Source organism: Sarcophilus harrisii, chromosome 2 (genome assembly GCF_902635505.1).
Source record: "Sarcophilus harrisii chromosome 2, mSarHar1.11, whole genome shotgun sequence".
In the NCBI taxonomy this organism is placed as follows: domain Eukaryota; kingdom Metazoa; phylum Chordata; class Mammalia; order Dasyuromorphia; family Dasyuridae; genus Sarcophilus; species Sarcophilus harrisii.
The window spans coordinates 271,584,016-271,600,860 of record NC_045427.1 but is presented as its reverse complement, the minus strand read 5'-3'; the positions used below and the strand labels follow the sequence as shown (position 1 = coordinate 271,600,860).

The window sequence follows — 16,845 nt, the reverse complement described above, 5'->3', positions numbered from 1 at the left end:
TCAGAGAAATGCAAATTAAGACAACTCTAAGATACCACTACACACCTGTCAGATTGGCTAAGATGACAGGAAAAAATAATGATGATTGTTGGAGGGGATGTGGGAAAACTGGGACATTGATTCATTGTTGGTGGAGTTGTGAACGAATCCAACCATTTTGGAGAGTAGTTTGGAACTATGCTCAAAAAGTTATCAAACTGTGCATACCCTTTGATCCAGCAGTGTTACTACTGGGATTATATCCCAAAGAGATTATAAAGAAGGGAAAGGGACCTGTATGTGCACGAATGTTTGTGGCAGCCCTTTTTGTAGTGGCTAGAAACTGGAAACTGAATGGATGTCCATCAGTTGGAGAATGGCTGAATAAATTGTGGTATATGAATATTATGGAATATTACTGTTCTGTAAGAAATGACCAACAGGATGATTTCAGAAAGGCCTGGAGAGACTTACATGAACTGATGCTGAGTGAAATGAGCAGGACCAGGAGATCATTATATACTTCAACAACAATATTATATGATGACCAGTTCTGATGGACCTGGCCATCCTCAGCAACTAGATCAACCAAATCATTTCCAATGGAGCAGTAATGAACTGAACCAGCTACGCCCAGAACAAAAACTCTGGGAGATGACTAAAAACCATTACATTGAATTCCCAATCCCTATATTTATGCCCACCTGCATTTTTTATTTCCTTCACAAGCTAATTGTACAATATTTCAAAGTCTGATTCTTTTTGTACAGCAAAATAACATTTTGGTCATGTATACTTAATGTGTATCTAATTTATATTTTAATATATTTAACATCTACTGGTCATCCTGCCATCTAGGGGAAGGGGTGGGGGGGTAAGAGGTGAAAAATTGGAACAAGAGGTTTGGCAATTGTTAATGCTGTAAAGTTACCCATGCATATAACCTGTAAATAAAAGGCTATTAAATAAAAAAACAAACAAACAAACAAAAAAAACCAATGTGCTTCAGAATATTTATGAGTTTTTGAAAGGGCAGATATTTTGCTCAAAAGTCATTTGTCATGATTTATTTTCTAACTGAAATCTATATTCTTAGTTGATGTCAAGTGGAATTTGGCAGAGAGGTGAAGAAAAAGATGGTGTTTATGGTTTTTTAATAGAAGACATCAAGAAGGAAGTAAATAGAGCTTCTAAGCTGGTAAGAAGGTGACTTTAAATAACTTTTTAAAAATTTATAGGTTTTTTTTTTCTTTAAGCATTGTTTATAATGAAAATTTCTAAGGTATTAAATTCATGTTTTCATGCTGAATACCAGGAAATATAGTAAATAATTAATTATGATTTTTAAAATAGCAAAAAAAGTGATTATAAATAAGTTACATGCCAGTATTTTAGCAACCCTCCTTGCCCCTAGGAACATCCTAAACTAACTACCATTGAGAGATTTGGTGCAGCAAATCATGACAGACTACAGCCTATTAACTGTGAATCATAATTTAACAAAACTTATGTGAAAACTAGTTTTATTACAAGAAAAGTGAACATATAGGTGGAACCCAAAGAGTTCACAGTACAGAGTAGGAAAAAGGAAGAAATACTAGAAATATCCACCTAAAGAGGCTTTGCATGGGAGGGGGGAAATTGTAATAAAGGTGGGAAAAGAATAAAATTCCTCCCAAAGAGGAGGTGCAAGACAACAACAGAAATCACATTCCTTTTTCTCAGAAACTGCTAGACTAGAAGATAGGATAGTTAGCTTCTCTACAACGGTCTCAGCTGCACAAGCAGTTTCTTAGCTTAGCATAAACTGATATCTGTCATTACTCTCAAAAATACACAGGGAGTTCAGCTTGGGATACAAATAATACATTATATTAACTCAGAGGGTCAGAGGGAATGGTGAGGGCATTTTTTCTTGACATATTCAGGGCCTACTGCATTCTATGGGTTCTGTGATTCTGGAAAATATGGTAACTCAAGTTTTTCTTTTGATATGGACTTGTGTCACATTGGGTCTGGAGAAATGGGAAGTCACCTCTGCCTTGGATCTCAGCTCTTAGCTCAGAGCAGCTATTTGCTGTTCAGCATTCTATGAATTTTAGAGCACTTCTACATTCAAGTTTCTAATCTTTTCAAATTCTCGAAATACCAGCAAATGTTTTCCATGGATAAATTGCAATCTTTTGAGATTACTTTAGAATATATTCTTAAATAATACTTGAAGTTAGACCAGCTGTCTCTGCCTGGTCTTTCTGATTAGAATCAACAATATAAGAGTATACAGTGTCTCAAAAATCTTAATACAGTTTAAAAGCTTTTGTAGTATTAATAGCATGTACTACTTGTACTACAGTCACATAAGTCACTTAATTTCTCAATGCTCAAGACATCTCTCTAACTATTAAATTGCAAATAAAGTACCAACTAGTTTTGGTAGAGGGGTTTCCTTGTTAAACTAAGTTCTCTAGGATAATGAAATTTCAGTTGTAATCCATGTCCCTATTAAAATCACAAAGACCAGACTCTTATTCTAGATCACCTCTAGAATGAATCGCAATAGAATACTTGAATCTTTGCTTATCAAAAATGCTTTGTGGATAAAGCAATTTTAATGTTCTTAAAAGGCAGATATGCTTTTAATAAATACCTTAGTCTCAATATTTTAATGTAAATTTTTTGTAATTGGATTCATCTGAGGTAGTAATCTATGTTTTTCTTTTCTTTTGTTTTAGAAATGTTGTATTTGCAAGAAAAATGGTGCTTCAATTGGATGTGTAGCCAGCAAGTGTAAACGAAGCTATCATTTTCCTTGTGGAGTTCAGAAACAGTGTATTTTCCAGTTTACTGGAAACTTTGAGTAAGTTTTTATTTTACTTTATTGTTAAATATAATTAAGAAGATATCTTGATTTAGAACATTTTAAATTCCTTGATAGATCGATGCAATGTCATGGAATTCTTATCACCAATGTCATGGAAATTCTTATCTTAATTTTTGCTATAAGGAACTTTTTGTTAGTTCCCAAATTGGTATTCTGTCTATCTTTCTCCCATTCTATTTTTGCCCCCAAGTTATATTCTTAGCCTCTTTTTGTAATCCCTTTCTGAAAGTATGAATGAATCAATAAAAAATAAAGTGCTTTCTATGTGCCAAGCACATATTATTTCAAAAAATACTCTCCATTTTTTTGGCTTTAGGAAGAGGACTTTATAGTTGAAGAACTATGGCTCACTTGACTTAAAGCTTAATAATTATACATTATCATCATCATCACATAATAACACCACTGTGAGATAATATGTAATTATTCCTTTTCATGTGCTTAGAGAAATGTGCAAATTCATTGCAGTTGCAGATTTTATACATGGTTATATTAATTACAATTATAGTAACAAATAGTACTTTTTCCAGAGAGCTAAATATTCATACCAAGTAAATTGAAAACTAAAATAGACATGACATTCTGAAAAATGAGTTCTAATATTATGAGATAATTTCTTAGCATATTTTGTTCTCAACTTTCTTTTACATGTTTTACTCTTAGTTAATTTCAGCTCAAAGATTATCCATTTCAGACTCTTTTCTCTCTTTTATCTTCTACATATAATCATTTACCAAGCCTTGCCAGCTCTGCCTTCCCAGCATCTTCTTTCTTTATAGTGCCTCTATCATGACGCCATCATTGTCTGTTGCTAGAGTGTTGTAATAGCTTCCTAATTGATTTTTGCTCTTGGGATCTTTTCTCTCCAATCCATTCTCCACAAAGCTACCAAAAAATATTTCTAGAAATACAAAACTAAACATGTCACTACCTTGCTCAAGTGGCACCTTGTTTTCTGTAGAATAAAATATAAACTTTCTGGTCTGGCATATAAAGCCTCTCATTATCTGTTTCTACCTTTGCATATTCTATCTTTCCAGACTTATTTATATTCGTTCACTGAATGCTGGTGCCAAATTGGCTTACTTGTCATTCAGCAAGTATGATACTCAGTGTACCCATCTTTACCTTTCATAGACTTACCTGTAGAAGGTAAGAATAATCTCCATTCTTCCCTTTATTTCTTATTCTAATTCCTACCTTTATTTGGATAAGTTGTTACCTGCCATTGGAAATCTTTCTTGATCTCTCTAGTTATTAATGTTATCAACCTTCTCAAATTTTTACATGCATTATCTGTTTACATGTCAGATCCTTCAAGTGACTTTTTAATTTTTGTCTTTTTTATTCCTAATTTTCAGCACAATACTTCACACATATTAGGTGTTTAATATATGCTTAGTGAATTGAACTAAATTGATTTGAATCATTATATTTTTCAATTCTAGCCTTTTTAATTAAACTGATATTTCAAAAAAATGAATGTCATAAAGATCTATAATTTCATAATATGCATTTCTTCATAATCTGCATGTCATAATGGATTTCAGGAATTTCTGTGGCCAGAAAAAAAACACCAAACCCCAAAACAACCCATCTTGAAACCAGTTTGATGAAGAACTTTGAATTTAGCTAGGTTGGCCTTTGGATAACAGCTATCACTAGTCTCATATTTGAAGCTTTCCTGGCTAAACAGAACTCACCAGTCTTTATGCTCAGATGGTATAGTTGAGAATCTAGGGTCACCTCCACTCTGGAATAGTTATTTAATGTAATTATTATTTTTTATTTAATTAAAGTCAAAATAAATTTATTGAATGATAAATAAAAGGGTTTTTAAAAAAATTATTACTGTTGTGAAGAAGAGGAAGTTGTTTATTTGGAATCTCATTTTTATGTGTATAAGCATTTTGTCTTTAAACTTGTAAATTTTTTTAGAGCACATGTTTAGTGTTATAAGTCAGCTTATGAAAAACATGTGCCCTCAAGCTTTTACTAATTCACCGGAATCTGAAAATAACATTTTACTTTAGTTCAAAATTATATATAAGGCAACTCTCTTTGATTCCTGTGTTGGGGGTAAAATTTTAATGAACTTCTATTAATGACATAGAGGAAAAAACACTGGTCTGGGATCAGTGACCTGAGTTCTAATCCCAGCCCTGCTCTCAATCAGCTGTGTAATTTAACCATTCAGCATCAGATGTCTTAAATGTAAGGACAGTATATGTTCAGTAAAAATTCCTTTTTTCTCAGAATTGCTTATGATTCTATAAGGCCCTTGAGAACAGTGTTAAAACATGTTCCTGTGTGTTAATTGATGGTTAATCATGAGAAAGACTTTGAATGACTTATTTGTCTTATTTATATAATATATAATTGCCCAGCCTAATGATATTTTGTATTTCATAATACATTATTATGAATCAAAGGGGACACATTTTTTTTTCTTTAAAGGTCATTCTGTTGGGATCATCGGCCTGTTCAAAATACACCATCTAGTCATTGTACAGTTTCTTCACAATGCACTATTTGTTTGGAATATGTTGAACATCTTCCAACATACAGTATTTTGGGAAGCCCTTGTTGTAAAAATGCTTGGTTTCACAGAGATTGTCTACAGGTAAGATAACATGTTTGAGCTCTTTATAATTTATTCATAAAAGTTTTTGCCAATAAATTTGACTTTAAATTATAGCAGAATAGTAGAAATTGTGGTTCATATTTACATTTAGTTTAATATTTTGAGGATATATAATTTTATCATGAATATACTCTGTGATGATGCATGCTCTAACTCCCTTTAGAGCAAAGTTGATGGTCTTTCAGGTACTTTAATTGAAAAGTGAATCATATTAAAGCCTTGTAATTTCTTTTCAATTATTCTACACTGGTCCTCGGACAACAGATACAGTCCATGACCAGTTGCATATTCATATTCAATCTAATTTAATAGAATTTGCTAGCAAAATGTGTCTTTTTAGGATCACCTACCTTTATGTCCCAATGAGGCAGTAGAATATAGTTCAAGGGATACTTGTAAACAATCATTTCCTCAAAAGATGTTGGGGGAATTAGGAAAGTCTTATCTTCCTATCATTCCTTATTTAGATAGTTCTAATTGTTTTTTTCTTAAGTCAAATTAAAAATACCCCTTTATAACATTTACCAATTGTCGCTAATTCTCCCTTTTGAACCAAACAAAATAAATTTTAGTACTCTTTTCCAGAATGGCACTTCAGATACTTAAATATTGCTGTTATTTTAATCCTAAATCTTCTCCAGGTTAGTATTCTCAGTTTCTTGATAACAAGGCCCTTCACTATTCAGGTCTACCCTTTTCTCTATTTCAGTGACTTTCTGGAATGTGATACCTAGAATTTAATGCTATTTTTTAATTGAAGTCTGACCAAAGAAGAGTACAATGGTACACTTCCTCTCCTAATTTCTTTTTTCATGAAGCCTAAATGTTCACTAGTTATGTGGCTACTTTGTAGCATTTTTGACTGATATTAATCTTAGTTTAATAAACCTCTTATTTTTCAAATGTAAATGATTACACAGCAGTTAATCACTATTAAGTTTTATATTGTAAGAGGCCCAAATTTGCTTCCTGGTGAAGAATTTTTCGGTTCTTAATCTGATATAATGTTTTAATTATTCTTTCCAGCTTTGACTTATATACAGATTTAGAAAGCATGTTAATTATGCCTTCATTCAAGTTACTGATAAAAAGGTTAAACTGCATAGGTTCATAAATATATCATTGGACCCCTCCTTTGCGGACCTCTACAATTTGATATTGAATCATTATTAGGTTCATTTGTTCTATTCATTTTGAACTCATCTAAGTATGTATTATTGTTTTAGCTCTAAAGTCTTCATCTTTCCCCTGAAGATAGCATGGGAAGCAATGAACATTTTTGCTAAATTCTAGCCTAACTATGCTTCTAGCATTCCCTAGCGTTACAATTCTAGTAATTGTCAAAAAAAGAAAACAAAGTTCACCTTATTTAACCTTTACTTAATGAAGTCATATTGGCTATTTGTGATTACTGTTTCCCTGTCTAGATGTTAACTAATCTTGCCTTTAATAATTTGATTTGAAAATTATCCTAGGAATCAACCACATTATACTGTAATTTTTGCAGACAAATTTTTTTTCTCCTTTGTAAAAAATTTGGACTGCCTTTGGCCTTCAGTCCTGCCATATTTTCCCATTCTCCAAATATCATAATCTGGTTATAGTGATTCAGTGTCACCTACACCAGTTCTTTAAAAACTCTGTGCCTTTGGTATTTATCCTATCCAATCCATCCGATAACTATTCAAATAGTCTTTCCCGATACATAGTGTTCAAAAGCTTGTACTTAGTTTCCCATTGCTTTAAGAATGAAACACCAACATTTTAGGGTCATATTTAAGACTTCTATATTTTAATTCCAGTTTACCTTCATATTTTTATACTATTCAATCTGCATGTACTTATTTCAACCAAACAGTACTACTGGTTGTTACCTGGTAATCTTCTGATGTATACTTATGCCTTCTTGGATTTGGAAAAACCATACCCCCATGTCCTTTTACATCTCTGCCTTTCAAAATTCCATTGCTTCAAGGGCCTGCTTAGGTGCCACTTCTACCATCAAACTATTTCTGATTCCTCTTACCTTAGAGTGGTCTTTTTCTTTACTTTTTTTTTTGTTTGTTTGTTTTGACTCCCTTCTTTGTTCTAATCATATTTTGTCTAACATTTTTTTTGTATAAATTTATAGATATGTATATATGTGCTGTACCCCTTCTTTTTCTTTAGTTCTATCATTTTGCATGTAAACTCTCTGGTGGGGGCTATATTTTTTATCACCTTTGTATCCTCAAAGTTTATCATAATGATTTGTGCATTGTAGCCACTTAACACAGCATTTGTGGAATTGAACTAAATGCTTCTATTTGTGAGGCTTTTGTATTAAGCTTTGAGGGGAATAAAAAGAAGAACAGAATATGGACCTTATCTTTACAAACATAGGGTGGACATTCAAACTCTTTTATTTAACTTTTATGATCAACTAGTGAATTGAAAATGACAGTATTAATTATGTTTCCTTGGAAAAAAGAATGTTGAAAATCCATTTTATTCCTATATAAGATACTTCAATATAAGATATTGATACTATATATATAAGATTATAAGATACTATAAGATACATATAAGATACTTCAGAACAGTTCATAGATATCATGATATTTTGATTACCTGTTAATAAAAAAAATTCACCATATATATAAGAATGTTCCTGAAAATAACAATTATCTCAAGGGTTTGCTTATTCCCTATAAATTTTTATGTGAAATTTTTTGCCTAATATGTTAGCTTTTAATGTTTCATGAACTCCATTAGTTTTTTTTTTTGTGGGGGGGAGGTTTGAGGCAATTAGGATTAAGTGACTTGCTCAGGGTTGCATAGCTAGGCAGTGTTAAGTATCTGATGTCAGCTTTGAACTTAAGTCCTCCTGAATTCAAGGCCAGTGCTCTATCTACTGTACCATCTATTGCGCCCCCCCTGAACTCCATTAGTTTAGCAACAACAATGTATTCTTTTTAATAACATGTACGTTTTTGGTTCCTTTGTGTTTTAATTGGCATGAAATCCATATTTTTATATTATTTAAAGTAAAAAAAATAGCATTTACTCTTTTAGAGATATAACTCACAAATCAAATAAATGGTTAATTTTTTTCTCCTATTTTTCATTATAGGTTCAGGCACTCAGTGCTGGAAAATTTTTCTTCAAGTGCCCATTATGCAATAACAGTGATAAATTTCAGAGTGAAATGTTGAGAATGGGTATTCATATTCCTGAAAAGTGAGTCACATTTAGCTTTTTGGTGAATAAACAGCATTTTAAATGTAGGATTTAATAATAATAAATGCTATTTGAAAATTTTATAAAGAATGAACCTAAGATAACTTATTTAGTAATAACATTAAAAATATTAGTTTAAGAGGATCTTTGATATTTTCATTAGTAACCAACATTTAAATACTTCTATTTAAATTAGAAGCTCCAATAGTTCTTCAATGGTAAGGTTGTATGGATTGACATACTTTGTTGAGGAGGGAGCAACTGACAGGAAGGTGGCATGACCAGAAGCAGCCACAGTTGTCATCCATACTATACAGATAACTATAATAGCTACCATATGACAGCTCATTGGGTCAGGAAACCTTGACATTCATATATATTTTCTTCATTATTAAATCCTACATTTAAAATGCTGTTTTTTAGAATTTAATCTACTATTTAATCTTCAGTATTTTCTCAGCTGATACAAAATAATTCTAACTGCATAACCATTTGATTTGCTTTATGAATGCCAGAAGTCCAATATTCTTCAAAATAAAATTGTGAAAATTAAAAACATAACTCTGGAATCCTGGATTAGACAAAAATATTTAAGAGAGTTTAAAAATACTGAACAAAGCTGCTGAGGAAAGTTTAAGACCAATTTGATCTTTTGTAGCTATACTGGTGAAGATAAGATGATGATATTGGATAATAGAGAGAACTGAAGTATTCAACTCTTACTTTGCTATTGTTTTTTTTTCCAAAGAGCATTATCTTTAGGCTGAAAGAGGCAAATAATACTGGCTAAAAGGGAGTAGATACCTAAAGATAAATAAAGTAATATTATAAGAACATTAGTTGCCTTTTAAGTATTAATAGATATGATCACTTGGGGTTATTGTTTTGTTTTGTTTTTGAAAGAGCACTGAAAATAGGAAAGGTACCATAGGAATGGAAATCTAATGTATTCCTGATTTTCAAAAGAGGTTATGGAATCAACAAATTATAGGCCAATGAGCTTGACTTCAATAACTAGAAAATTCCAAAAGTAGTTATTAAAAGGAATTGGTGAACATTGAGAAAAGAATGATTTCCTTTAAAAAGGTGATTCCAAAGAGCTAAAGTGGTTTCATTAAAAACAGGTAATATCAGGATAATCTTATGTCCTTTTTTAAATAGTTATTAAATTAGTAAAGGAAGTGCTATTGATATGATTTGCCTAGATTTTAGTAAAATAATTCATAAAGTCTCTCATGTTATTCTCATGGGAAAGTTGGAGAGATATAGACTAGAAGATAATGAAATATGTCTCAAACTACATGAAGGCTAGATCTAAAAAGCAGCCATTAATGATCCAATGTCACTTTGTTAAGGTTCCTAATGGAATTTCCAAAGGATTAGTGGTTGGCCATGTGCTGTAAAACATTTTTACTAATGACTTGTAGAGTAGCGTAGATGACATACTTATCATATTTCCAAATGAAACAAAAATTAATATCCTGGATGACAATCAGAATTCAGAGTAGTTTTGACAGATGAGAATATTGTACTGAATCTATGAATTAGAGAATCATAGACTTAGATTAAAAAATGTCAACTCACAAATATAAAGTTGGTGGAATATTTTTATTTTTAAAAACTTCACAAATATAAAGTTGGTGAAATACTTTTATTTTTAAAAACTAAGAGTTTTAGTATTAAGCTCAATGTGTGTCAATAGTATGGTAATCAAAAAAGTTTATACTATCCCATGTTGCATTAAGAAATGCATTTTGAAATGAGCAGGACCAGGAGATCATTATATACTTCAATAACAATACTATATGATGATCAATTCTGATGGACATGGCCCTCTTCAACAATGAGAATGAACCAAATCAGTTCCAATAGAGCAGTAATGAATTGAACCAGCTACACCCAGCAAAAGAACTCTGGGAGATGACTATGAACCACTACATTGAATTTCCAATCCCTCTATTTTTGTCCGCCTGCATTTTTTATTTCCTTCACAGGCTAATTGTACACTATTTCAGAGTGCGATTCTTTTTATACAGCAAAATAACTGTTTGGACATGTACACATATATTGTATTTAACTTATACTTTAACATATTTAACAGGTATTGGTCAACCTGCCATCTGGGGGAAGGGGTGGGGCAAAGGAGGGGAAAAGTTGTAACAAAAGGTTTTGCAATTGTCAATGCTGAAAAATTATCCATGCATATATCTTGTAAATAAAAAGCTATAATAAAAAAATAAATAAGATAAAATACATTTTGTCCAGGATCAAATGGTGACAGCCTTGCTATACGCTCTATACTTGCCAGCCTAGTTTTGGGTACCACAGTTCATAAAGAACATCAATAAATAGAAGAATATGCAGAATAACATAATAAAATGCCTTGAATCTATTGCTTTATGATAATCAACTGAAGGAACTCAGTTCTAGAAAAGAAAATACTTAGGGGAAGGTACTCAGGGGACAATATGGATTTCTAATAATTTGAAAAGCTTTCATTTGAAAGAGGAAATAAACTTCTTGACTCTAAAATGCAGGCATGGGAACTACTAATGGATATTCTAAAAAAGGTAAATATAGACATGCTTTAAGGAAAATTTTCCTAAAAAATAGGTCTTCCCAAAATAAACCTCCCCCTTAGAGAGACCTTAGAGGGTCTCTAAGCAAAACTTGGATGATTCCTTGTCTTAAATGGCAGGATATTTTGTTTTAGGGATAAGGTTGGACTAGCCTCTAAAGTGTTTCCTAATTTTGATACTTTCTGTGTTTCTGTGAGTTGACATATGTGGGGGAAATGATAGGTGATATTTTAAAATGTTAAATTCTCTGTTTAACATTTGAAACTTTATTGCTAAAATGATAACAAATTATAAAATAAAATTTTCAATTAGATTTAAATCCTGAAAGAATGTGATTTATACATAAAAGCAAGTATTCTTGTCTATTCATATTTATAATATGTTAGAAAAGTATTTTTAGAATCATGAAATTCTGAATGCCATGATATAAGAAGTTTATTGTATCTATACTTTGTAGAGATGCATCTTGGGAACTGGAAGAGAATGCATATCAAGAACTTTTGCAGCACTACCAACATTGTGATGTAAGAAGATGTCGCTGTAAACAAGGGAGAGAATATAATGAACCTGATAGGTATTTGTGAAAATATTATCTAATTTATTGTTATAGAAATATGTGCCATATGTAATAATGAGCATTCTTTTACTTGGAGATGGGACTTAGGAAGGTCATAAAGTTGTAATTTAAAACTGAAAGACTTTAAAGTTCATCTAATCAACCTCCTCCAACCTCCCACCCAATTCATTTTTCAGATACAGTGAAACTTAAATTAACACACACACGTGTGTATGTATGTGTGTGTGTGTAAAATTTTTTCCTATGTTGACATTTATCCCAAATCTCTGAAGCTTAACATATATCCTTAGGATATATTGAAGAAACTTATGGATAATAGAAGAATCATATCTTCTTTCTGATCATCTCCTCTGTTCTCTTTCATTCTATCAAATCGCATATGCTAGAGATCTTAGACCCCAAAAGGTACAGAAGTCATTGAGCGTAAGGTAGCAAGATATTTTTTTTTTTTTTTTGCCCAATGTATTTCCTTTTTTCCTGTTCCTTTCTGTTTTTGCGGATACTAGGGCAACTGCTACCTATTAGTTTGAATCTAAATTAAAAGGACAATCATTGAATAGATTTGAATAGATTACTTTGAGCTGTACCACTCATGCACAAAGAATAATTAAATTGAATTTGTTTGAATCTCCTTGTACAATTCTGTTAACTGTAGTTATCTCAATTTCTAATATGCCTCCAAAATTACAAGTATTAATTTCTTCTAAGTCTGTTAACATATATATATATGTATATATATAAATATATATACACACATACACACATGCAAGAATAAGGTTAGAAACCTATTTAATCATTATACTTAAGTTATGGTAGCATAATCTAACAGTAAATATTCAAAATACAAGTTCTGTTTAACTTTCTATTGTTTACAGTTTTTCTTGTTATAATTTTTTCCTAGTTAAATTTTTGCTTAATCTTTGGCCTTTTTTGTCTTTTGTTCTTTGCTTTTTGTTTCTTCTTTCTTCCATTATCTTTTCACTGTAGTTTTTCTTTCTTGGAATATAAAACTATGAGGCAGCAAGTTTCTTCCTTCTTTTTCTGTATCTTTTATTCATTTTATCCTCATTGTATGGCCACAATTGGTGATAATGATTTAAGAGTTAGTTTTGGTCTCCCTCAAATTGCTGTCTATATTCTTTCTACTAATTTGGTAACAAAAACATGGTGAGTAACTTGTGTATAATAAACACAAATACTCAGCAATGATATGTATAGAAAGTAGTGAAGGCACAGGCCAGATGCTGAAGGTACACAGAGCAGCTAACTCATGGCTCTACACCAGCCAGCCATCTCGCAATGTTTACACAGGAACACTGGAGTAGATGTAACAATATAATTGGGACCTATGATTAAGCAAATTATGATTTAGCTTGATATTCTCAATTTGATACACTTCTGTTACATAAAAGAAAAAATAATGTTGGGGTTTTTTTCCCCAGATCACAGGACAGGAGTTCAAATCTAAATCCATCCTCTGATATTTAATACCTGTGTGCCCTTGGGGAAGTGACAATATCTCCCTTCAATTTCCTCATCTGTAAAATAAAGGAATTAATTCCAATTGCCTTACAAAAAAAAAATAATAATAATAAAAATAAATAAATAAAGGGATTGGACCAGGTGACCCCTGAGCTTTTTTTCCAACTCTAAATCTAGGATACTCTAGGATAATAATATTGAATATTTGTTGAACAAATTAATAAAGTATAATTTAGAATGTGGAAAAACAATTCTCCCACATTATTTGATAATTAGATCTTATTAAAACAGGTGTACTTCATATATTATGTATCATTTTCAAATGTTTTGTTATTCAAACTTATAATTTTGCTACATTGTGTATCTTTTTGTAATACAGGCATGTTTTACAAATCTAGTAATATTCTGATTTACTTTTTGTAAGGCCCAAAAATTGTTCATTTATCATGTTTGCTTAAAAAATATCAAGCTTGTTAGAAAATGAAGATTTTGGTTACTCCAGTGATGCTCTAGCATTGCCACTTGTGTGTGTGAGTGCCTTTTTGAGAAACACATTCACCACCAATGAGAAAGGTCTTAGAATTAAGATTTAAAGTTGAACTGGGATTATATCCTAAAGAGATTATAAAGAAGGGAAAGGGACCTGTATGTGCACGAATGTTTGTGGCAGCCCTTTTGTAGTGGCTAAAAACTGGAAACTGAATGGATGTCCATCAGTTGGAGAATGGTTGAATAAATTGTGGTATATGAAAATTATGGAATATTACTGTTCTGTAAGAAATGACCAACAGGATAATTTCAGAAAGGCCTGGAGAGACTTACATGAACTGATGCTGAGTGAAATGAGCAGGACCAGGAGATCATTATATACTTCAACAACAATACTATATGATGACCAGTTCTGATGGATCAGGCCATCCTCAGCAACGAGATCAACCAAATCATTTCTAATGGAGCAGTAATGAACTGAACTAGCTGTCCCCAGAAAAAGAACTCTGGGAGATGACTAAAAACCATTACATTGAATTCCCAATCCCTATATTTATGCACACCTGCATTTTTGATTTCCTTCACAAGCTAATTGTACAATATTTCAGAGTCTGATTCTTTTGTACAGCAAAATAACGTTTTTGTCAGGTATACTTATTGTGTATCTAATTTATATTTTAATATATTTAACATCTACTGGTCATCCTGCCATCTAGGGGAGGGGGTGGGGGGGGGTAAGAGGTGAAAAATTGGAACAAGAGGTTTGGCAATTGTTAATGCTGTAAAGTTACCCATGTATATATTCTGTAAATAAAAGGCTATTAAATAAAAAAATAAAATTAAAAAAAAAAAAGAAAAAAAAAAAAGATTTAAAGTAGAAAGGGTCCTTAGGACGTTTAGTCTTAACCTCTTTATTTAGTCTTAACATCTTTATTTTGTAGATGAGGAAATTGAAACTTTGAGAAATTAAGTTACTTGCCCATATATATTCAGGGAAAATGGTAGAGTCAGAATTGAGCTCATGTTCTTTGACTTTAAGTCCAGCATAATTTTCACTGCACCATGTAATTAAAAATATATATCCTTAATTAAAGCAGTGCCAGATCACCTTATTTGGGGGGTTTTAATCTAGCTATTCATTTTCACTTCTTCTTTTTCAGCTACTATAAAAATGTCAATCTTCATCAGACCACAGTTTCAAATACGAAGGAATACTTGTTCTCTTATTCTCTTTAGTATTGTCTATGTTTGTGTACATATATATGCTAATATTAAAATTTTGTACATACTTATTTCATAGTTAGCAGGGAAAGAGGTTTGCAAATTTAGAGAATGATAAAGGCAAGAGAATGAAGAAGTAAAATATTCCCAAAGCAGATGACCTGTGTATTTGTGAACAACTGCAGAGAGGGTAGTTAAGAACACTATGCTGTTAAGATTCTGTCTTATTCATATCTTAATAACTAACATAATTATCTCTTTTCCCTTCATTCTTAAGTAAATGGGAAATAAAACGCTGCCAGTATTGTGGATCTAGGGGAACACATTTAGCCTGTTCCTCAATAAGAACATGGAGACAAAACTGGGAATGCTTTGAGTGTAGAAGCATTATCTATAATTCAGGTAATATTTTCCAGTCCTAAACCAATATGCTTTTATTTAGTTAATACTTTTTAAAAAATTCTCACCTAACCCTGGAATTTAATTTTGCAGATGATTTCAAAAGACCAAAAAAACGCTCTTTACCTAACTCAGAAAATATTGGGATTACTGATTGTTTATTGGAACAACCCTCTCCTAAATTCTCCAGACAATCCCCTAGAACTCAAAAGAAAGATTTGCTCAGGTAAGTAAACTGATTAGAGGAAATTACAGTATGAAATGATAGAATATTCCTCTTGGAAGTTAAATGCTAAGTAGATAGTTAAAACATTTAAGTGCTTTCTCTGAGCCAGACATTATACTAAGTTCTAAGGCTATAAAGGCCCTATCTTCGAGGAAGTTACTTTATAATGGGGGAATATATATATATATATATATATATATATATATATATATATATATAAAATGGAGAGCTGGAAAGCAGGGATACAAGAAAGGTACAAGTTGAAGAACGGAATCTAGAAAGTGAATAGTGGTGATGGCAATGGAGTTAATGTCTGGACCATACATAAAATGATAATCCAGGATAGAGACTCACCCAGTAAGAGAGCGTGGGCCTTACAGAAAACATCTCCAAGATGGAAAGATTGATCCTAAAAGAAGTCTAGAGATATGGAATGTTAAATAATTGATAACATAGGAACCTAGAAAACTTTACTAATATATAGAGTAATGACCTGGGACAGGGAGGACCTTAAGAAGGCAAGTGACTGACTACAGAAACTGCTAGATATTTGTTTTTTATCTTCTCATCCAGTAAATGTTGATATGTGCCTGTGTCATTGTTAAAAATTATTAATACTTTAGATTTACAGATCACTTTTTAAGTTACATTTTCTATGAAAATAGTAATATCAAAAGTATTTTGTACATTAAATAAACACAATGTATTAATTATTTAATGATAATAAAACAATAATTAGGTTTTATTTTAGTTAATGGTTGTTGAATAATTGTGTTTGAGAAAAATTTGGTCTTGACATAGTCATTTTTTTTCTTCAGCATTCAATTAAAGCATCACCATATATATATATATATATAAAGGCTTTACAGATTCTTTCCCTTCCCTGCCCCAAGCTGTTAGTGCCTTCCTCTGTGTTTATTTTACACACGTATTCATGTGTACACAAGATACATATATTATCATTCAGTTACTAGAAGATCCTTGAGAATGCACTGTTTGACTTTTTCTATTCTAAATGTTTAGCACAAAGTGGGCACTGAATAAGTGCTTGCTGAGTAGGTATCAAAACGTCTCAACCTCTGCCCACACAATTCATGGTTGATCAAGCTAGATTTCTGCCCCAAATGACTTTTGGGTGGTCAGAACTGT

At 31.7% G+C, this 16,845-nt stretch overlaps 1 protein-coding gene across 2 annotated transcripts in view; it reads left to right on the top strand.

Moving 5' to 3' along the window:
- G2E3 (G2/M-phase specific E3 ubiquitin protein ligase) overlaps window positions 1-16,845 on the top strand; it is a 63,523-nt gene that overhangs the window by 26,285 nt on the left and 20,393 nt on the right. For both annotated transcript variants that reach the window (XM_023501173.2, XM_023501178.2), the window contains 7 exons: window positions 1,076-1,177; window positions 2,712-2,836; window positions 5,318-5,483; window positions 8,617-8,723; window positions 11,760-11,876; window positions 15,349-15,473; window positions 15,564-15,696. In XM_023501173.2, coding sequence (XP_023356941.1) covers window positions 1,076-1,177; window positions 2,712-2,836; window positions 5,318-5,483; window positions 8,617-8,723; window positions 11,760-11,876; window positions 15,349-15,473; window positions 15,564-15,696 — 875 coding nt within the window. The remainder of the gene's footprint in view (window positions 1-1,075; window positions 1,178-2,711; window positions 2,837-5,317; window positions 5,484-8,616; window positions 8,724-11,759; window positions 11,877-15,348; window positions 15,474-15,563; window positions 15,697-16,845) is intronic.